General features: G+C 45.3%; 2 protein-coding genes across 2 annotated transcripts; both read right to left on the bottom strand.

The window, feature by feature from the left end:
• Positions 1 to 4971: 4971 nt before the first annotated feature.
• On the bottom strand, positions 4972 to 15196 carry DDX47 (DEAD-box helicase 47). Its single transcript, XM_075710939.1, has 12 exons — positions 15107 to 15196; positions 13717 to 13810; positions 11151 to 11339; positions 10399 to 10470; positions 9736 to 9854; positions 9143 to 9214; positions 8902 to 9018; positions 8595 to 8741; positions 8152 to 8289; positions 6657 to 6727; positions 6028 to 6157; positions 4972 to 5934 (listed from the first exon to the last, which is right to left on the bottom strand). The coding sequence occupies exons 1-12, from the start codon at positions 15194 to 15196 to the stop codon at positions 5815 to 5817; spliced, it is 1359 nt and encodes a 452-aa protein (XP_075567054.1). The 3' UTR covers positions 4972 to 5814.
• A 6577-nt stretch (positions 15197 to 21773) lies between these two features.
• APOLD1 (apolipoprotein L domain containing 1) lies at positions 21774 to 22514 on the bottom strand. Its single transcript, XM_009483161.1, has one exon. It carries the CDS (start codon positions 22512 to 22514, stop codon positions 21774 to 21776), a length of 741 nt encoding a protein of 246 aa, XP_009481436.1.
• Between the last annotated feature and the right edge of the window lie 775 nt (positions 22515 to 23289).

The following is a 23289-nucleotide window of genomic DNA, read 5'->3' as shown; positions in this document are numbered from 1 at the left end:
TGCATGTCTCCTGTTACAATTTCCCTTCAACTGAGCTACGATAAAGACAGTAGAAGACCAAGTATATCCAATTACATGCTTGACTGGGGTACCTTAATTTCTGCTGCTTTAAATAAAATTGAATGAGCCTCCACACATTCTCTCCCAGGCTTGCTCCATTGATCCTGTGCCCCCTTACATTGCTCCTGCAGGAAAGAAGGTACTTTTGTGACTCCAACTCTCATTGTGCAAAAGACTTTTTCCTACATCAAAGCCAAGAAATTTCATTTTTTAGCCCTGATCATGGGATGGAGCAGATGTATAAGAAAAACCACACAAAAGAATAATTTTCTTCTGGAAAGCCAGCTTAACCAAAGCAATTCAACCTTATCACGCAACCCTCCCTCTACCTCACACAGATGACTTGCAGAGCAAGTTTTGCTATTTGCCTTTCTTTACACAGAGATGTTTGTGGGTGAAAATCTTGAGGATTAAAGGGGACTTAAATCAGTCCAAATGGGAAACACGTGCCAAAAAAACTGCCTTCCTTGACAATATCTAATAGGGAGGAGGAAGTGACAGACAGAAGGAATAGTCTCTCTGAGAGGTCTGTCAACAGGATTCTTTTTCTGCCTTTGCCAGGATTTGAATGGAAGGCAAAACATTTCCCCCTTTGTGCATAGAAGGCCCACATTGCATTTCCCTTTTCTCAGGAAGCCTTAGCAAGCACCAAGCCCAAGGGAAGGCAGAAACTTTTGACAGAGTCCTATCCCTAGACTTTATTTTAGGGAAAAGCAACAAAGCGGCATGTACATCTCTGCAACAGTGAGGATCCTCCAGCAGAGAAGGCAAAGATAAAAATAGTACTCTTCCCTTTGGGCACACAAAATTACTCTGTACTAACCTCTAGGAAACATAGCTTCAGGCTTGTAGATGCTGCCCTGAAAAAGTGGTGAACAAGCTCCAAGAGCATCCACCCCTTCCTGAGGACCTACAATGACAACAGCTGAAGACTCCACAGTGCTACTGTCTCCTATTGCACAACTAGGCACAACCTTGGCATGCTCCAACACACATCTTACCATGAAACATGACATATACTTGATTATCATGTCCAGGAAGCCACATACCTGTGTCCCAGGGGGGCTTTGGAAACAGAGAGAAAGTGCTATTGTCATCATCGTAAGTTTCCATACCTGAAGGGTCCTCAGGAAGAGATGCAGCACTGGAGGCATGGCTGTATTCATCCTTGGGCCAGAGAGCAAGCGACTATTCTTATTTCTTAGGTGCCAGAGGAACGAAACATCCTTAGTTCTCCCTTTTAAATATTATTCAGGAGCGTTCATAGTCTGACCAGGAAAAAAAGCCATCTGAAGACTAAGAAAGTGTCTTTTAACTTTTTTTTCTTAAAAAAAAAAAAAAAAAGCTCAGGAGTTAACCTCAAAGCTTGGGATTCTGTCAGAAACTCATATTCTGATTCTCCACATATACACAATGGTAGTTTTCCCCCCCAAAAAAAAATCTGTTGGTAAGTGCATAAGCAAGAATTCAGAATGACTACATGGACTACTTCTGGCACCAAAGCTGGATTTTTACAGCATTTGCTCTGCAACATTTAGAAGAATTAATTGCTCACTTGAATGTTTACAGAAGCTCCTCACGTGCCATTACAGGCAAACCACAACTTCACATTTATACAACATCAAAATGCTTGGTACATGCCTGCGTCTTTTACAGGTCATGCAATCAATTCCATTCCTCCTTAAGTATTTCCAAGGGCTAATAAGTATGTTGGATAGTTTCCTTCTTCAGTGCTTGGCTAAACTGGGAATGTTTACTAATTTCAGTCCTGCTTTGTAAACTAAGTCCCTCCAGATTCCCTATCACTTCTTACTCTGAGAGTTCCCTCCTAAACCGAGCCTCTTCTCAGCACAAGTTAATGGTGTCACTAGAAAGTCACCATACTTAGCTCTCCTCCTTGGTCATATCTACTGTTCTGGGGCAGGGAGGAAAGGGGGCTGCCAGGTCCTTGAACAGGCTGTGTTCCTCATGATTATTTTAAACAGACTTAGGCTCAGGCTGCCACCACAGAAAAAAGCCCTGAATTCCCCCACCCTGGATCCCAGCTGTGATTTCCTGCCCACGTCGTCCCTTGCATGGCACTGGGGAAGACAGCCAAATGCATTTCAGACATGTCAATCCAGTTCAGCTTCTGCTCTGGACCGCTACTTTTTGCAGCTATCCTCACTTATCTTCATGTGGAGTAGTGATAAAACTGAAACACAAATTTTGGTTTCCTACTGCTTTCACCCTGTTTTCATCACTGGTATCAGTGTTTAATTTTACTCCTCCCCTCCAAAAGATTGTCCCGTTTCTGCTAGCTCTGGAACATTTATATGAAAGACACTATATCCCCATTCTTTATTGCCCAAGGTAGGCACCTATGCAGCATTAGAAAACAAAACTATAAAACGTTATTTAAAATATGTATTACAAGTATATAAACAATCACCTTCTAATTATGGACTTGGGAAGTGTAGAATTGTTTCAAATTGCAAACATCCCCACTGAACATCTTCAGAGAACACAGCTTTTCTTGAAACTTTACTTGAGTTTCAACCACAAAAAAATGACAGGTTGTGTTAGCCCTATCCTGCCTTGCATCACTAAGATTTATCCTCAACTTCAGCTCCCTACTGTGCAGGCTTGAGAAGTGTACAGAGAGGTGTGCTTCAGAACTGCCCCTCAAGAGTCCTTCTGACTGAACAAACACTGGCATCAGTTGTTCTACAAAAGCATGCAGCCACACACATACCAGTGCTGGTATTTTCTGAATTGTCTTTTATCCAGAGAGACAGGTCTCTCTCCATTCTTTTCCCCTCATGTTTCATTAGATCAGCTACAGATTTTGCTTTAGCCTGGCTGCAAATTCTGTTTTGACCAAATACATTTTCAGACACTCCCTATTCCACTTCAGTCATACAAACACTCTCTGACCTGGCCCTCATGGTGTAGTCACAAGAAGAAACTATTTCCTGCCCCTCTAACCTGTTGAGATATTTTTAGTTGAAATTGAATGCACATACCTGTGGCAGGTGAGGCCACCAGTGAGAATGTGGGTGTGGTGAGACCTTTGCTTTTCTAGTGCCAAGTGTCTCTACGGCTTGTCATTCCAAATCAAGGCAGGTGGCCAGCTACGTAGGAATCACTCCTCTCAAGGAGGGTCTGCACCCTTTTACAATGAGCAGACCAACTTCTGTGTTCTTCCTGCAACTGCAGAGGAAGGATAGAGAATCTTTGATCCCATCAAGGGGCAAGACAGATCCCCTCTGCTGTTGCAGCCTTCCACACAGGAAAGAACAGAGATGCTAGAGACTCCACCAATGTATTAAAGAAAGCCTCAGACTACTTTGGAAAGGAATGACCCTGCCCTACCTCTTCTAGCAGTAAAATTGCCCTTCACATCACTTTACAAGATTGGTTCAGAACGGACTCTGCATGCCACCCGTTACACATCAGGGAATAACACTTAAGAGGTTTTCCAGAGACCCATGAGTCTCAAAGGAATTTAATCATCATTTGCTGATAGCGAGACCAACCCTGTCCTGCCTGTGAAGGATAAATTTTGTTCAAGCATCCAGCAGGACAGAAGGCCAGTCAGGAGAGTCCCCTTGCTCCATGGGGGAATGAGCATTTGCATCTCCACCCATATGCTCACTCATTTTACACACCCCCACATACACCCCTCCCAGTGCGTTCTAGGGTTGTTTCCTCTTGTGGGGATCCCTATCAAAGGGTCCTGCAGAATTAACACATTCTTGTTACTGGGCTTCCACTCCTGCCTCTCCACACTAGGACCCACAGAAGACACACACTCTCTTCCTGCTTTATAAGAATGCTCTTAGCAGTCAACATAGACTGCTTTAGAGCTATCAAACTTGAAGGTATTTGGCAGATTTGAGTAAATTGCTACAGAAAAAAGGACAAAATAAGAACACTGGCACTCGACTCACACCAGACAGTATGTTTGTTCTTCATGAAGACAACAGAGCTGTTTTAAACAAAAAAGAAAAAACATGTTCCTCTTCGTTTTAACCATGCTTTTTTATAATTTTGCAAAATGTGCTGCCCCAATTAAAAGCATATGTGTATATTAATGTTGACACTATGAAGTAACCATTGTGCTCATCTTGACTACTGCGGTAGTTTCTGCTTTCCCTTTAGATCTAAAAAAGAATCTTTTGAACATTGTTTTTCATGAAGCAGAAAATACAGTTTACTAGTGGTTCTAAGGGACGTTACATTTTCATATTGAGTGATCACGAAGGAGCCTCTCACTCTTCTCTGCCCACCAGCAGAAATGTCCAGTCTGAAAATTTTTATTGCCAATGGGAACTAGCACTAACCTTCTTATTTGATACGAAGATAAGTACATTTATCCCATTTTTTGCAAGAGTCTACTTATATGGCACTGAACTCTGCCTAAGACAGAGAAATAAATAGGGAAACAGAACGAACTGTTGGAGCAGGTCCAGAGGAGGGCCACAAAAATGATCCGAGGGCTGGAGCACCTCTCCTATGAGGACAGGCTGAGAGAGTTGGGGTTGCTCAGCCTGGAGAAGAGAAGGCTGCGAGGAGACCTTATTGCAGCCTTTCAGTACTTAAAGGGGGCCTATAGGAAAGGTGGAGACAATCTTTTTAGCAAGGCCTGTTGTGACAGGACAAGGAATAATGGTTTTAAAATAAAGGAAGGTAGATTTAGACTGGATATAAGGAAGAAATTTTTTACAGTGAGGGTGGCGAAGCACTGGAATAGGTTGCCCAGACAGGTGGTGGAGGCCCCATCCCTGGCAACATTCAAGGTCAGGTTGGACGGGGCTCTGAGCAACCTGATCTAGTTAAAGCTGTCCCTGCTGACTGCAGGGGGGGTGGGCTAGATGACCTCTAAAGGTCCCTTCCAACCCAAAGCATTCTATGATTCCATGAAAGAGCCTCTATACCTGGTTTTCTTCACCACCCAGCTCATGAACTGCATTCCCATGTAAATACCACCCTCTTGTGTTGGTTTGTAAGTACTACAAGAATCGGCCACAAAAAACCCCACCCCAAAACCCAGACTTCTCCTTGATCTTGCCAATCATTACAGATTTTGGATCGAATTCCAGGCAGTGAATAGCCTAATCCTACTGAAAAAGGCACTCTCTGTGCTGGGCCTCTCCTCAGCTGACACATCTAAAGTACTGATGTCACATCTGAATCGCTAAGATTGACCTAATAAGAAAACCTTCTGGCAGACCCAGTATTCAACATGAGCAGAACAGGTCAGTGATAAGACAAGGAAAACCAGATAGCTTTAAAATTAAGCAAAATATATTTGGAGTTCTCCACATCACATATCCCTTTGCTAAGGCAAGGGCATCACAGCTGTGTTGTGGAAACTCAGTTGCTGCTTTTAACTTTTTCCTCTCTTTATTCTGACAGACCTATCTGACCCCAGATGCACTCAGTGAGTTTGAGTAGTGAGACAGGCTGCAGCAGTGGGAAAGCTGCACTTCTCTGTGAATGAGCAGGGCCAGACCACAGCTGCTTTCAGGTCCAGAGGTGATGATCTGGTGTCTCTGAAAGGAAGACTGGTCCCATGGTACCACAATGGGCAAAGCTCAGTCTGTAACTGGTGAAGCAGAAGAGAGGAAGTTGTTTTCCAGGTGGACTGCCCAATTTTCATAAGAAGTAGTTCTGAAAAGAAAAATCCACTGGACATGGCTTGGTAGACTGTTTTTGCTCAGATCATGTAGCCATAAATAGAAAAATAAAAAAGTCCGTCCAAATACTGAACTAGAAGGCTTTCCTTTTCTTCTTTTTCCCACCTGCCACCTTATTCCTGACACCAATAGCTTCTTCTGTGTCATCATCATCATTCCGAGATCGCTTCTTCTCTCCCTGCTCCCGCAGCTCCTGCAATGCAATCAAGACATTGACCAAGAGTTCTGGCACCTGAGGAAATTCAGACTACAACAGCAAGGAGAGAGACAAAAAGCCAGCACCCACCATTCGAGCAAATCTCTGGGCCTCAGCCACACGCTCTGTCAGCATCATAACTTCCTCCTCTTGCATGGGGAACGCTGGCAGTTTCTTGCCAATCAGGTGTTCAATGCGCTGGAACAGCTCTACATCGTACCTGAGAAAAGACAAGATGCCAGCTTGAATCAGCTCTCCTGAGAGTGCTTCAGCTGTCACCACTCACAGACATCACTCCTTATCTCCAGCCCAGAGATACTGTTAGCTTGTGCTGATGGTCTCACGAGCAACTCCTAATTGCATCCGAATAATGCTGCTGTTTGGGATGGCTTCACTGATTTATTCAGCTCGTCACTGTTGAGAAGTATTTGGCAAAACACCCACACTTAACCTGCATTATATATTATAAAAATGTACGTATATTATACAATAAAGTTATAAACAGTTAGTTCTGCTCATTACATGCCTGCTTCTAGAATTTATCCTAGACCTTTCTCCCTCCCCACCCTGGGCTTTGAATTCTCTCACCTTTAACTAAATAAATCCAACTGGCACCTCAAAATGAAAAGTAGTGTTTTGTTTCACCCAGGATGAGGTCAGATGTTTTCTGCTCTGAAACACAGCTGGGAAGAATAAGTCTGCCACATTTTAACACTTACTGTGTGACAAAGGTGATAGATTTGCCAGATCTCCCAGCTCGAGCTGTTCTCCCAACACGATGAATGTAATCCTGAAAACAATTTTCTTGATAAGCAATAAGATATGTGCACCAAACACAGAACAGAAGTTATGGGAAATCAGCCCATACAATTTTTCTTTAGGAAAGAACAAGAAAATGGGGAGAAAATACAGTGAGGATTAAATACTTGGGACTGTGTGCAGCATTAGGATTTGAGAAGATGCTGGCTTGTGGAGGCGTATCTTTGGTTTTAACATTTGAATTCTTCTCTTTCTAAAGGAAAAGACCACCTCCAATTATTCAAGACTGCAGGACAAAAGTTGATACATGACTTTGCTACAGAACTACCACCTCCTTGGAAAGCTAGTATTTAAAATGAGCCAAAAGTGACTGCATTTTCAGTCTTGGGATCTAGTGCTCTACATAGTCTGTCTTCCAGACAAACTCTCTGTCAAGTAGATTTCAATTTGGCAAGCACAGTGAAAGGGAGGATGAATGAGAACAATTTGGAAGCGTCTGATTTATTGAGCATCTTCTGTTTATATGGTGCTAGGCTGTTTTCCAGGTTTTATACTGCATTATGGAAATTAAAATACTCCCTTCTCCATGCAGGATCTGTGGAGAAAGGAAGCATCATGAGAAAAGATGTGTTCCGTGACATGGTTAGAGGAGAGGGAGGGGCACAAAAACTGTAATGATGTCATTCAAGCAGCTGCCCCCACCATTGTTTTTTTGGGTTTGTTTTGTTTTTTTTTTTTAAAAAAAAAAACTTTTGTCCTTTTACAATTGTCTGTCTTCAAAAGAACCACCATACTTTCTTCTGTTTGCAACATGTAGCATCTTTGATCATTATAAGGAACAGCAGCAATTCCTGAAATGCATGTTAATGTTATGCTTTCTGATACTAGGCTGGGAAACAAAGTCATACCCCTAAGATAACACTATACTTTCTATAAGGTAGAAAGTTAGTAACTCACTTTTTTCCAGTTTCCTGTACTTTTGTGATATGAAGGTGAAACATATTAAAGACAGCTTTCTTGATCAAATCCTTATTGAACATAATGGGAGATTTTTTACTTTTTTCTTTTTTTAAACACAGCCTAAAATATGAAGGTAGACCAGGATCACAGGAACAGAGATGACTACCTGAAACTAGTAATATGTTAAAACTATTTTCAAAGTCTAGAAGCCCTTTAATGCAATATGGCAAAACACATACTCTGAGCAGAAACACAAAGACACAGAATGTCCCTCAATTCCCCTCTTCACTTAGGCTATCAGTTCTACAGTCCAGATGAGGTCACCCAACAAAACAGAGATAACAGCTCAACTGCAGAGGCTGAACTACATGTTTTAATCTACAGAAGTGTGAACTAGACTTCCAGTCAGCAGAACAGAGAGAACGTGTCCTTTGTATAGCTTCACTATGCCTCCCGGTGACCAGAGGCTCTCAGCTGGCACACAGACTAGCCTACCTTAGAGTGCGTAGGAATATCAAAGTTTATCACCACATCTACATGTGGGATGTCCAGACCTCTGCTTGCAACATCAGTAGCCAGCAGAATAGAACGTGCCTTTGCCTTGAACTTGTTTAGAGAGCCCAAGCGTTTATTCTGGAAGAGAAGAGGACAAAGAGGGAATGAGAAAATAATGCTCATTCTAGTTAATACGCTTTTGTTGAAATACTGGTACAGAAGAAGTGGGGGAGAAACTACTCAAAAATCTCACTTCTCTAATTTTTTTTTGAACTATTACAGAATCAGTGGCAGCATGCACATTAGTTAAATTTCTAGGGATCAGTCCAGTCCACTATCTGTGAAATACTCCTTCTGCAAGGTAGCTGTGGCTCAGTACAGTGCAGCCCATTTCCCAAACAACAGGTCTCCTGTCTACTCCATTCTGTGGGGTATGCCCATACCTGACTCATCTGCCCATGGAGCGGAATGGCAGTGAACCCCAGGTTGCGGAGCAGTAGAGCAGTCCTCTGAGTATTGTTACACGTACTACAGAATATCATGAAAGAGTTTCCAGCTAGTTCATTCAAGATATAAACCAGGTAGCTGTCCTGTAAAGAAAGAGATGAGGGCCGGGGGCGGGAAGAGATAATCACATATGCCACATTAAAGAGTAAGTGTAAGTCACAGATGATGACAAGATATTGGGCAGATGTGGGAATGGCAAGACAAGACACAATCAGAAGAGGGAAGAAACAGAAGTGGCATTACCTTGAATTTGGAGGGGATGAAAATGTAGTACTGCTGTAGTTTTTCAACTGTCTGATATTTGGAAGAAACAGCACATTTAACAGGATTCTTCAGAGCAGCACGCTGGAGTTTTTGAACCTGGTAAGATCAATGTAAGTTAGTACTAGACAGACACAGATCTTGTCAGAAAAATGTATCATATAGTCCAGTCAACAGGATAGCCTTATGGAAGGAGAACCAAAGCAGAGTACTCTGCTCTCACCTTCTTGGTCATGGTAGCAGAAAACAGGAACGTCTTCCTATCTCGAGGAATCACCTTTAATATCTTATCCACCTGTAAAAACAGAAAGGAAATTGAAATGCTGAATATAAGAGCAATCAAGACACAAGCCTCCTCCAAATACAATGATCATCCAAATGAAGAGTAACGCATGTGCGCAACTTAAGACTCATAGTAGGAAAAAATTTCCTCTCTTCTAAAGGGAAGGTGTAGGCTGATAGCTTGTTGACAATCAGGCACTGCGAACTCCAGAAGTCCAATAGCAGTGCAAATACCAGCCAATATTCCTGCAGGAACATGTGTGTGATTGTGTTCTACAGTAACTGTGTCAATGTCAGGTGCTCCAGCAAAACCAGTAGATTTCAGAGACAAAATGCCTCCTACTGTCTTGCCAGTGCTCTGCAGAACTCTGCTAAGTTCTACTCCCACCATAGACTTCTGTGCAATTATTAGAACTTAGTTACAATTTGCTATTAATTTCTACAGAACAGCTCAGTGTTTACTATGTGACTGTATGAAGCAATTTTAAAGAGACTCATCTGACGTTCCAAATTCTTCTTTTAGCAGATTCCTACCTCTGTCTCAAAATCCATGTTAAGGATCCGGTCAGCCTCATCCATCACTAGGAACTTCAGAGCTCGTAAGTTGAAGCCCTTTGTGTTCTCTAGATGATCAACTAGACGGCCAGGGGTTGCTACCAACAAAATCACGAGACCAAATTTAGAATAAAAGCAAAAGAAAAGACCCAAAGAGGCAAGAGAGTCATCTGTTACAGAAATGGGATTCTTTGCCCAAGAGAAGTAAAGGCAGATTGCTTTGTGGGAAGGACTCTTTCATAGGGTATCTTCAAAGTGTTTTGAAATAAGACTAATGGAGTCACACTCTGAAGAATGCCCTCCTTCCCCCTCTCCCCCTAAAAAAAGGCAAAACAAAACAGACTGTAGACGAGCTGTACTGAGAACAATGAGACCAGCATACGGAATACTTGAGGAGAATGAAAAAAACAAGCCAAAGGCAGTCTAGCAGGAATGCTTTGGAATGAGCTTCTAGCAGCAAGGCTACTGGTGTATGTATACTTTAGAAACACTAACAAGCCAGTACTCAGATCTCAGGACAAAAACAAATGAAGGATGTACTCTCACTTCCCCTTCAAATGCACAAAACCTTTTGGCACTCTTTCTTTGGACAATGACAGTTTGATAACATTCATATCCCATACCCCCTGCACGTTAACTTACCAATTATAACATGTGGTTTCTTGGCTAAGGCCAGAGATTGAGACATCGTGTCTATTCCACCCACAATAACCGCTGCAGGACAAATAGAATATAGAGAATCTCTCAGTGTAGCACCAGCCAGCCCCTGGCATGACAGTGTTTCCTCCTACTCCCTGCCACCCACAACAACTGTGTACAAATGAAAGGCTACTTATCTTTATGAGCATTCACTTTATTTCAGCACATGTGACTTTCCCAGGCCTCTTAAGCCATACAATTAAGTCCTTACTGGCCCCAAGTATTTTATTTTCACAGTTGAAGAGCCAGAGGCAGAATCTATTCCTTGCAGCTTAACTCAGCTGCAAAAATCTAGGAATTCTAAAAATACCCACAAAACTTTTATGTTTGCAGAGAATATCTAAAGAAACAATACAGACAGTCTGAAGGAAAGATTAAACTACATCACACTATGGAGTGGAGCTCTATGCAATTTCACTGGACACAAACTTACTATTGAGAAGATACTCTCCTGCTTCCATCTTTAACTGTTTGGACATAAAATGCAGAAGAGCTGCAGAATACTCCATAAGGAAAGACCACACAGTCTTTCTGTCCCAAATCTGATACCAGATCTCTGTCTTCCAGCATCACAAACTTTTATCACCTTTTGTGCAACTCTCCATACAAGTACTCTCTACTTTTTCCTTTGCAATCTAGAGCTGACAAACATCAAGTCTTCAGGAAAACTGCTCCAATATCACAAAGCTACTTACTAGTGTGGACACCGATGGAGGATCCAAGAGCTTCAAACTGCTCTGAGATTTGGAAGGCCAGCTCCCTTGTTGGTGTGAGGACAAGAGCAAATAATCGCTGAGGTGTTTCCAGCAGTGCTTGAAGAATTGGCAAAGCAAAGGCTCCTGTTTTTCCAGAGCCAGTTTCTGCCAGTCCAATGATATCTCTGCCTAAAAGGAGCAGCAAGGAGGGCAAAAACTGTTACAAAACTAGACCAGAGAAAGAAGCCTTTAAAGCACTGTGTAAGAAAGCACAAGAATTCCCTAAGGATAGAAAGAAAAGGAGACACACAAAGGGTAAGCAACACAGGGCCAAAACAAAGAATTTCAGAACATCTCTGCAGCATTTTTAGAGTGTGACTTCATTTGTCCAATAATTACAGTCTTGATCCTTTCCATTCTCTAAAATTCTGCCAATATACAGGTTTTCATACAAACTTCAGGCTCAAAAAAGCTTTACTTCATTATTTCTCAAGTCCGTCTGTCAATTTACAGCCTATTGCTTCTACCTGGATAAGTATTCTAGACCAACTGTTTTCTGTTTACTGTCTTACAAGGAAATAGACCTCAGTGTTTGAGACTTAGGTTATACCAACTACAAGACAACAGCACTACCAAACTCACATTTCACAAGCCACAATCTATTTTATGCCATTGATCTAAACTGGTCTGGAGCAGGAAGGATTAGGACAGCAAGTCCTTTGCCCAAAAACAGTGCAGGGAAGAAGGTAGAATTCATCAGCAGAATCCATTCTGACCTCCTAAACTCCTACAGTTGAGAACACTACGCTGCCAACAGGCCTTAAAGTGGAGACAACTTCTCAGGAATGCAATCTTACTTTTGGGGTGGTTTTTTTTGTTTTGTTTTGGTTTGGTTTTTTTTTCAAGAAAATCTTATATGTGGAGCAAAAGATTCTGACAACAATTAAGTACTAGGACAGAGTAGACGCTGAAAGTTTATTCCCATTCTGTCACTACATTGTTCTGTTCCTGCTTCACAGTGTTTTGTTTTGTTTTTTTTTAACAAAAACAACCAAATATTCTAGAGGCAGAAATGTTTGCTGAGTTCAGCAATTTATTTTCATATAATTCTAGGATGTTTACAGAAAGTCACTATGGTTTGGTTATTACTCACTCCAGAAATCTAATTTCAAAGAAGCGCCTGCTCACAACAAAGCAGATTATACAAGCTATGTAATCAGTCAAGGAATCTCCAATTTCAGATACATGCTGTAGGTCTCTACTAGAAGAGGCACAGTCCTAAATCTATCATAACTTTCCTATGTATCCTTGAGTATTTCAGAAAGAAAACGGTCGATGCAGACTAGCAGCTCAAATAATTGACAATCATTCTATTTAACATGAAGTGTCAGAACTATGCAACAGTAGCGAACACTCAAAAACCCATGTTTGTAGCCATTTGAAAGTTTGCAGTTGCAGGCAGTGTTATAGGAGAAATTAGTATTCCAAGCTCCATCTGGGAAGGACACAAGAATGAACACAGAGACTACTTCTAGACAGAGATCTTCAATGATTAAGTGAGAACACTCTAATCCCTGCCACTTCTCACTCAGCAAAATTCATTCACATAGAGCTCCTGGGGTATCCTCAGATTCAGGATCAGAGAAAATGACACCAAACTGGGTGGGAGTGTTGATCTGCTGGAGGGTAGGATGGCCCTGCAGAGGCCCCTGGACAGACTGGACCGATGGGCCGCGGCCAACTGTATGAGGTTTAACAAGGCCAAGTGCCGCTTCCTGCACTTCGGACACAACAACCCCATGCGACGCTACAGGCTTGGGGAGGAGTGGCTGGAAAGCTGTCTGGCCGAAAAGGACCTGGGGGTGTTGGTAGACAGCCGGCTGAACATGAGCCAGCAGTGTGCCCAGGTGGCCAAGAAGGCCAACAGCACCCTGGCCTGTATCAGGAATAGTGTGGCCAGCAGGAGCAGGGAGGTGATTGTTCCCCTGTATTCAGCGCTGGTGAGGCCACACCTGGAATACTGTGTCCAGTTTTGGGCCCCTCAATACAAGAAAGACATTGAGGTGCTGGAGCGTGTTCAGAGAAGGGCAACAAGGCTGGTGAAGGGTCTTGAGCACAGGCCTTATGAGAAGCGGCTGAGGGAACTGGGGTTGTTTAGCCTAGAGAAGAGGAGGCTGAGGGGAGACCTTATCGCTCTCTACAACTACCTGAAAGGAGGTTGTAGTGAGGTAGGTGTTGGTCTCTTCTCCCAAGTAGTTAGCGATAGGACGAGAGGAAATGGGCTCAAGCTGCGCCAGGGCAGGTTTAGGTTGGAAATTAGGAAAAATTTCTTTACGGAAAGGGTGGTCAAGCATTGGAACAGGCTGCCCAGAGAGGTGGTGGAGTCACCATCCCTGGAAGTGTTCAAAAAATGGGTAGATGTGGCACTTTGGGACATGGTTTAGTCTAGCCTACCCTTGATTGGTTTAGTGTGGACTTGGTAGTGTAGATTAATGGTTGGACTGGATGATCTTAAAAGTCTTTTCCAACCTAAACGATTCTATGATTCTATAAGCATACTGCTCACCTTGGAGAGCCACTGGAATAGCCTCAACTTGGATCTTTGTTGGCACCTTCCATCCTAACTGGTCACAAGCTTCACATAGGACATCTGTCACTCCCTGAAAATTAGTGAAATAAGAAAAGGGAAACAGGCATCACCAAGAAGGCCTAAATTAAATCACAGAGTTAAGTTAAATACATGCTGCAACAGAGCCAAGCTTGTCTCTAGCAGAGACAAACCCCACCAGGCCCTCAATGTAACTACATGAAAAGGCAGGTTGCTCGCAGTGATCCCCACCTCCACCAGTAACTTCATGGATTTGTTCAAAACTGTTAGAAGTGACTGCCATCAATGAGAAACTAGTCATTTTTCCCCCAGCTTACATAAGCAACTTTCCGCACACCCCTGGCTGTCTCTCTTCCCCTCTGGGAGCATCCCATGAGCATGGTGTCCTGGTTTTGGCTGGGATAGAGTTAATTTTCTTCCTAGTAGCTGGCATAGTGCTGTGGTTTGGATTTAGGATGAGAAGAACACTGATAACACACTGATGTTTTAGTTATTGCTAAGTACTGCTTATGCTAGTCAAGGACTTTTCAGCTTCCCATGCTCTGCCAGGTGCACAAGAAGCTGGGAGGGGGCACAGTCAGGACAGCTGACCCAAACGGGCCAAAGGGCTATTCCATACCATATGATGTCATGCTCAGTATATAAACTGGGGGGGGTTGGCCGGGGAGCAGCGATCGCTGCTCGGGAAACTGTCTGGGCATCAGTCGGTGGGTGGTGAGCAACTGCATTGTGCATCACTTGCTCTGTATATTATTATTATCATTATTATATTGTTATTATTATCATGACTATTTTGCTTTATTTCAACTATTAAACTGTTCTTATCTCAGCCCAGGAGTTTTTCTCACTCTCACTGCTCCGATTCTCTCTCCCATCCCATCGGGGTAGGGGGAGTGAGCGAGCGGCTGCGCGGTGCTTAGATGCTGGCTGGGGCTAAACCGCGACACGGAAAAAGGAAAAAGCCTGGGCAAGTTTACACAACTGAAAACACACGCAGCCGGCTGAGGAGCACAGACCGGAACAGCAACGCCAACCCGACCGGAGCAGAGGCCGGAACCCCCCAGAGCTCCCGCCCGGGCGCAGCACCACGCCCGCGGATGCACGCAGCGACAGCGGCGCACGTGTCGGCTCCGCCGGGCCCGGGGCCGCCTGCAGCCCGCGGAGGGCCGCAGCCCGGGGCCACGCCACGACGGGGCAAGCACGGCGGGGCGGCGTGGGGCGCGGCCTAGCATACGGGGCTGAGCGAGGAACTCCCCGCGTCCCTGATACGCGGGGAGGGAGCATGAGGGCGCTCGTCAGTTCGGGGGAGGGAGCAACGGGGGCAGAATTGGCTCCAGCCCGGCCTCACCAGGTCCTTGAAGCTCCGTGGCTCTTCCACCTCCGGCTCCACCACTGCCTCCGGCTCCGCCGCCTGCCCTTCCTCGTCCCCTGCCGCCATTTTGGACCGTCCCCAACTAGCGCAGCGCAGAGCACTGTGGGAGTTGTAGTCGTTCCCCCCCCGGCGGTATCATGGGGTTTGTAGTTCCGAGGAACGAGCCAATCGGAGCGGGCGGGGCGGGGCTCGAGGGGCCGCGCGCGGCGGGAGGCCGGCCGGAGCCGCGTCACGGCGCTGCGGGGGTTGGTAGTGCTGACGTCAGCCTCCGGCGGTCTCGTTTTCTTGAGGTCAGAAGGTGTCCGCCGGATCCGGAGTTCTTCAGCGTGCAGACCTCGGGGAAGTGGCTGTGCTGCTCGGCGTACCAGATGCTGTCACTTTCTCCGCTCCTGATGTAAAGGAGCCGACGTCGGCCGAGTTCCCGCGTCTGTGGAAACATCCTGCCTCTGCGCAGGGTTATTAAGCGGCACGCTTGAGGAGGCCTTTCTTCTACATGTGTTCAGGACTTGCTTTTCTTTAAACTTAATTTGGCTTATGCTTCTGGAAGAGGGGCTGATTTATGTGACAGGTGCTATGATTTGCTCAATTAAGAAACTGCGGGTGGATTTTCACTGCACTCCAGAGAGGTCTCCAAGGAAGGGGGGGTTACACACCTATAGCCACCTGAGCTGGCTGTGTGACAACCTGCCTGCTTGGCGTTAACTGCAAATGGCTAAGCCTCTGGCCTGCAGCTCAGCATTTGCAGTGCTTAGGCAGCGTGCGTGGTGGTGTTCTCTCTTCATAAATTCCACAACTGTGAAAGAACAAGACAAAATGAGCTATCCAGGCACAAAAATACAAGAACATGTATAAATTTACATGTAAAATACATATAAAGAATGAATTAACTTCTTCAGAAGTGCTGGTATGGAACGTTTTGAAGTACCAGTGAAAGGAAAAGAGAACTTTCATTGTTCCACCTTTTTTTTCCCTGCTTATGGTAATTGCCAGTGTGCAACTTTGAAATGCCAGAAATACATAAAATAAACTGAACTGTGGCAACTCACAGCATGAAATGAGAGAATAGAGGGTGGGAATAGATGCAAACACTCCCCCACCTCACTTGATTGCTGCTGTGTGACTCAGGCAGCGAGCCTGCCAGTACACAGTGAAAGGTGAAAATGGTGATGGGTTTAGTGCCCTTCGAGGGAGAGCAGCTTCAAAATATCATGACATGATGGCGGTTCCTGAACTCATTGGTTTCCATCTGGTCTAGGTGTGCTCTCTCTGATGTGTAGTCCCAATGCTGATTGCAGCAGGGCAACCTTTCAGCTAGGTGAACATGCTTTGTTTTAGGGAAAAGGATGCTAATGTATCAAAGAGCTCAGTCTTTGAAAAGACAGCAGCGCCAACTGCAAAACGGAACTCGTGACTGCGTTTTTGAGCAGACTTCCCTCTCTCTTGCTGGTTGGGAAGCCTGGCTGGGTGTGCTTGCAGTGGAAATGCTGACGTACCTGAGCATCTGTCACTGGATTCCGAGCGTGCCATTTCCTCTGCTCCCAGAACAATGAGGAAAGTGAGAGGAAATCTGAACAAACTCTCTGCGTGACAGGGAAAGGAGAGGAAACCTGAAACAATTCACTGGGCAGCAGTGGAAATGAAACTGCTGCATCCCGCTGTGCTCAGGAGCAATTATTTTAAAATAAATAATAATTAAAAAAACCCACCAACCCCTCCCTCCAACAAGAAACACCCAATGTAGATGCTAGTTATGGCCATATGTTTCAAAAATTGCAGCATTCTGAGCCATGAGCTTGCTATATATCATTAGTGCTGAAGGTTAAGCCTGGCCAGTACTTAGACATGAACCCTTGTAAGAGTCACTGGGATGCCTCAGGAAATAGAGTCAGGGATGTGATGGGAAGTCACTGCTTGTGATTCTTTGCTGAACTCATTGCCCATATAATATGGTAGGTGCTGTTTTGGTGGGGAGCGGGGTGAGGCCATTCTCTTCTGGTGAAATTCCAGTTTGGCTAAATCCCTTTTGCCAGTAGATATATTTGAATAAAAGTTCCCTCCTGTCCTAAACTGCTGTTAGAAAGCACTCCCTTCTAAATGATGATTCCCTTTTTGTGCTTTTCAGCACAGGACACTGCAGATCATACTGAATTTAGAAATTTTCACTCCAGGGCTTTTAGACTTGGCTTTTGACCAAATACATTCCTAGCCCTACTGCACGTTACAAGCTCGGTCTTCCTTAGGGGGAACAGGGTGGGAGCATCCTCAGCAGATGAATTTTAGTGTAGGTATAATGCCAACTATTTCACAAAGGATGCATAATAAGACAAGATGGACAGTGTATAATAGGTCACAGTTAATGGTAAATGGTCCTGTCTACCCATTGGGATGCCCAGAGAGAGGCTATTGGGATATCCCGACTCCCTGACTATACTCCCCGACTATACTTGTCACAAACATCTTTTATTATGCTTTCAAAACATACTGTGGGACTTTGTGTTAAAATGATGTTTGCATTCCTGGTTCTCCATTGAATCATTCCTCCCTGCAGTGGTTTCAGTAAAAGGGGAGTAAAAATGGCATCAGGAGGCCAGGCTTCGTAACTGCCAGCCCTAGATAATCGTCAAATTGCACATGTACCCTTCCCCCCACCCCCACCACCCCAGCTACTAAAGGAAGGGTTCAGCCAACACATCTACTCATTTGAAGGGTAGATAACATAACTACTAGTAAAAAAGCTAAAAAAGCTGCTTAACTAAGACACTTCCCCCAAACGTTGCTTGTGACTCTAAGGGAGTCGCAATATTGGAGCAAAGCCAGTACTGGAGTAGGTGTGCCCCTGTCCCAGCCCAAGTCACTTACTTCATGTGCTTTCTTGGTACCAGGTCTGGTGCTCATCTGACCCATCAGTGAGCTGTTTCAGGGAGCAAAAGGAGTAGAAAATGAATCCTACCCCCAAATATGGCAGATTTCTGTCAACACAGCTCCCAAAGCTGGCTCCCAGGGTATCATATGAGATCCAGTGCTGGCTGCATGGGAGAAACAGGAAGGCACGTCCGGAGCTGGGTGAGGAGGATTCGACCACCTCCTGCCCAGTCTGCTAGCTGCTAGATCAAGCATAGTTGAGGTGTGAGGGCGCAGCCTTCGATTCGCAGGACCACCTGGCTTAGAAGGTGTCCAAGAGCACTGGATAGGTTTTGGAGCAAAGAAAGTCACACAGCTCATCTGTCTCACGTAGGATTACAGATCTTCCAGCCTGTGGGCCCCACTCTTGGCCTGAGCCTCCCTTTGCATTCCTAGCAAACAAACCTGGAGAGGGAAGTGGCTGAGACCTGGCCAGGGGAGTGTGGTACCCTGGGCTCAGTTACGCTTGCACAGCAGCACTGCACAAGCACCCAAATCCTGACCTTGAGTGAGGGGTTAATCTAGGGAAAAACAGAACAGAAGCAGGATTTTTTTTGCCTGTGTGGCTGAGAATGTGTCCTGGTTTTGGCTGGGATAGAATTAATTTTCTTCCTAGTAGCTGGCATAGTGCTGTGGTTTGGATTTAGTATGAGAAGAATGCTGATAACACACTGATGTTTTAGTTGTTGCTAAGTACTGCTTATGCCAGTCAAGGACTTTTCAGCTTCCCATGCTCTGCCAGGTACACAAGAAGCTGGGAGGGGGCACAGCCAGAATAGTTGATCCAAACTGACCAAAGGGCTATTCCATACCATATGACGTCATGCTCAGTATATAAACTGGGGGGTTTGGCTGGGGAGCAGCGATCGCTGCTCGGGAACTGTCTGGGTATCGGTCGGCGGGTGGTGAGCAATTGCATTGTGCATCACTTGCTTTGTATATTATTATTATCATTATTATATTATAATTATTATTATCATTACTATTTTACTTTATTTCAATTATTAAACTGTTCTTATGTCAACCCAGGAGTGTTTCTCACTCTTACTCCTCCGATTCTCTCTCCCATCCCACTGGGGTAGGGGGAGTGAGCGAGCGGCTGCGTGGTGCTTAGTTGCTGGCTGGGGCTAAACCTCGACAGAATGGAAGCAAAAGTTTCTCATTTGTCCCAGCTGCTGAACAGTGGCTGTGATTGCAGTGCAGCACTGTGCTGAGCAGAGCAAACCAGCCCTTGTGAAGCTCTAAGCTGTGAAATTCAGATCCTTCTGCCAGTCAGATTAGTCCATTCAGAGCTGTTGTTTTTTCTATGTTGTTACCTGTGTGTGCGGACATGTGAACAAAGCTGCATTACTAGAAAACTGAGAAGGAGGTAGGACAACTATGTAAGTTATATAATTTTCTCTGTGATGATACAACCAGCCATCTCAGAAGTATGGTGAAGTCATAACTGATCTGGTACAGTTACCTGGTGATATGCTGGATTACTAAGAAAAATTTAGCATCGCGTCCGCCTTTGCATAGCCTGCAGGTCACATTCCAAAAACACACTTAGGTGCTCACACATATGCACCTCAGTGTTTGCATGTCAGAGATCAGCATCCACAGCATACGTGGGCTAGTTTGCACACCAGGGTATGTACTTACACAGACACAAACTCATACAGTCATACACAAATGCCAGCTGTGTGGCATGGTGCTGATGGCCTCACTTTTCATTCTCCCCTTTTGAACACATCCAGCTGCTCCTATCGATTCCCTGGCTCCGGTGCCTGGAGCATGAAATCGAGCAGGGTGAGCCAGGGGACAGGAATGTGATCATATGCAGGTGTGCAGAGAGACACTGACACAAAAGTGCTTCATATTCATTTAATCAAACCACTTGTTCATTTCTGGCAAACAAGCATGGGCATTACAAGCATCTGAGTCACTCTCTGAGGGACCAAAGCTTTTGTTCTTATGTGTAAAAACAAATGTTGATGTCATGAGAGGAAGAGACAAAAAGGACAAGGATTCAAGCTTTGTGAGATGTAGTGTTGTCCTTCCTAAGAGCTTGCTCAGCGTTACAGAATTACAGAGTGGGTTTTCTGATAATTTTGATTCATGCATCTGCAGGGAAGTTTCCATGGGGGCCTACTTGTGAAGGTGGAATTATCCCTGCATTAACTCCTTTAGTTGTCTCAAGCTAGTTTCTGGGGTCTCTTCCTTGTACCTCTTCAAGGTACTGACACGATCCCCATCATCACAGTACTTGAGCACTTCACAATACTTGTCCCAGAAACATCCTTGTGAGGTAGGGAAGTGCTACTGTCCCCATTTTTAGACAGAGAACTGAGGCACTGAGGGGTCAAAAATCACAAAGGACATATTTAGCAGAACAGCCACTTGAAACAGGGTCCCAGTCCTTCCTCCTGCTTCATAAGTGCTCTGCCACTCAATCATCCTACTCCTCTGCACCCCTCTTGAGTATTAGTACCAGTATATATATTGCTAACAGTAAGCTTACGCCAGGAAGCATTGCTAGGAACGTGTGTAGCTCTCCATGAGTGCTGCCTCCACCCTCACAGACAAACCACTGTGGGTCTCACAGGCTGCTTGGCTGCATGGAGAGCAGCACCTCCACCTCTCAGATGTGCTCCCATCACAGCTGGGCTCCAGCTCAGACCAGTAACATCAACCTACGCTTCCCTCCCTGCTGCAAGAGGTACAACCGCTTTCTTCCACCAGCCCCCTGAGGCAGTCTCTGGTCCCAGGGTCACTGACCTGTCCTTCTCCCTGTTTTGGTTCCTAAGATCTGTCACTGGCTGAACGCGTTTCACCTATTTTATAACTACCAGCATTCAGGCCATTCTTTCCTTTTCCTACAGGGACTTGCCCTCCCTCACTGCCCAAGAACAGGTGACTTGCTCTCACATGCCACAGACTTACTTTGCCTCTAAGAACAGCTGCTTTCCTTTGGGGCAGAGGCCTCCTTTTTAAAAGAAAAAAAAATATATACATCTTTAAATACAATATCAAAACCTTAAAATAATCCTATGTAAATAAATAGAACACAAACATCACAGTTCTCAGCCTGGAGAGGTTTCTTCAGAAGTGATAAGAATTTCTGGCCCTGCTATTTCACCCTGGGATGATGAGCCATCCATACAGCCTGTCATATCTGGAACTGCTTCCTTCAACAGCCTTTCCAGATGTACCTTGGTAATAGGACTGTACTCTACTGGAAATTGGCAGCTGCTGGCTTTTTGAGGGTACACCAGCCCTTTTACCACTTATGGATTCATAAATTATTTACAATCTGGGGTTCATAAGTTATTTACAGTCCAGGGTCAGTCAGCACCATGACTGCAGGGATTTCATCAGCCTCCTGACCCTCTTCTTTTTGCTGCCTTGGGGAAGCAGAGCCAGGGAGATGGCTGGGGAAGCATGGAGCTGAGGAATGGCAACCTACCCCTGCCTGCAGGCTCTGGGATCTGCTGCTGTGTACCCAATAGTCCACATGTCCATCATAACCTCCAGCCTGAATCAGGTGGCTGCTGTGAGGTGGCAGGGTGTGTGTGTGTAAGCTCTAGCTTCCTATTATGAAGGAGTTTGTGTTCAGATATAAATAAGGCTCACGAGAGATGTGCACACCTGTGTGGATGAGCACGACCGATATTATGATAGCAACAGGTAGCAGTGCTAATGGTGGCAATTAACAATGTAATGTCTCCAAGCCCAGTTTTAGTGATAGGCAAACACTGTTTCAGCTGGATGGTCTTAGGGTCTCAGCAGTGGTTTTAGCACCCAAGTTGAGTCTCCTCGTGTGTGGGGAAAGCTCTGTCCTGGACTCAAGAAGTTCACAAACTTCATCCATTGCCCTGGTGCAGGTCTCGAGGTTGGCAGCCAGCTTCTGGATTTTGGCCTTCAGCACAGCCTGGCTCACTTTTGTGACCTCCTTTGTGTATTCTGGCACAAGGAAGCTGTGAGACCCGCAGAAGACCATGAAGCAGACGGAGTTGTACAGCGAGATGGAGGCCCTCTTCTCTGACTGGCGCAGTGTGGGGTCCCCCGGGCCCTGCCCCCGGCGGAGGAACTCCAGGCAGCCAAGGATTTCCCTCATCTGTTTCCGACAAGTCATTGCGATTTCCTGCACCTTCCTCACCTCCCGGGAATTGCAGAGCACTAAGGAGAGATCGGAGGTGATGCTGACAGCCCCTCCAGCAGTGGCCAGGCCCAGACCCACAGCCGACGCCAGGAGAGAGGCTCCCAGCGTTGCTGGGCTCAGGGACAGCCCCACGATGGCTGTGACTGCTCCCACGGTGGTCAGGGTGCTCCCACTGACGTTGGCAATCAGGGACCTTTTGCGGAGCTTGTTGAGTTTACGAGCTGCCTTGTGAAGGCGAGCAATGTGGCCACGCAGCCTCCGTCTCTGATCCAGCAGCGCTACGTGGAAGTGGTGCGTGGGGTCTAGTGTCTGGGGAAAGGCGGCGCCGTTTCTCTCCATGGCCTCTGTCCAGAAACAGAAAAGACTGGGTTGGGATTTATGTTAAAAAAAACATGAGACATGCGCAGCCTGGACCACTGTTTCAGGGATGGCATCCAGCCAATTTTTTTTTTTCTTCACCCAGCTACATGAAAGGTTTGCTGTCGGCACACACGTACGCACTCACGTACACATACACACATGCACGTACACATATGTGCATTTAATTACCATATTCCACTGTAACTTTCAGACAGAGGAACTTTTAAATGTTTTTTCTTGTTCCCTGAGAAGACTAAAATATCTTAAGGGCTGGGGTCAGAGATGCTGTTGTTATTACCTCTGTGAAGACACAAAATGTCTCTTCCAATCCTGGGGACAGAAATTCCCTTGAGATTAAGTGTCTCAGTGCCCAGAGTAGTAATGCTGCCAAAACTAATGTGTTGTCCCCACGATTCAGAGGATCTGCAATATTCAAGGGCATCTTTCACAAGAAAGGCAAGGCTCTGAGGCGGTGAAAGCCACCCATCCCAGGTTGCTATTTAGGGGTCATTTCCCATTAAAGGAGGACAGAGGGAAGCTGCTGAGGGGAGTCAAGGTCTGGCTTTTCCATCCAGGCGGTGAGAAGCTCATTGATGCCTCAGACGGGTATTGTGAACATCCTTCCTTTCTTTATGCCTAAGGAATTCAAGGTCTTGCAGCATTTTTTTCCTATTGTAACCTGGCGTCAGGGTCTGGACAAAGGTGGGAACCATTGTTCTGTGGTGCTTAGTCCAACCTGTGGTGGTGGATCCCC

This window comes from Pelecanus crispus, chromosome 1, assembly GCF_030463565.1.
Source record: "Pelecanus crispus isolate bPelCri1 chromosome 1, bPelCri1.pri, whole genome shotgun sequence".
NCBI lineage: Eukaryota > Metazoa > Chordata > Aves > Pelecaniformes > Pelecanidae > Pelecanus > Pelecanus crispus.
The sequence above is the reverse complement of the archived record's forward strand: the minus strand, read 5'-3'. Positions and strand labels throughout refer to the sequence as shown.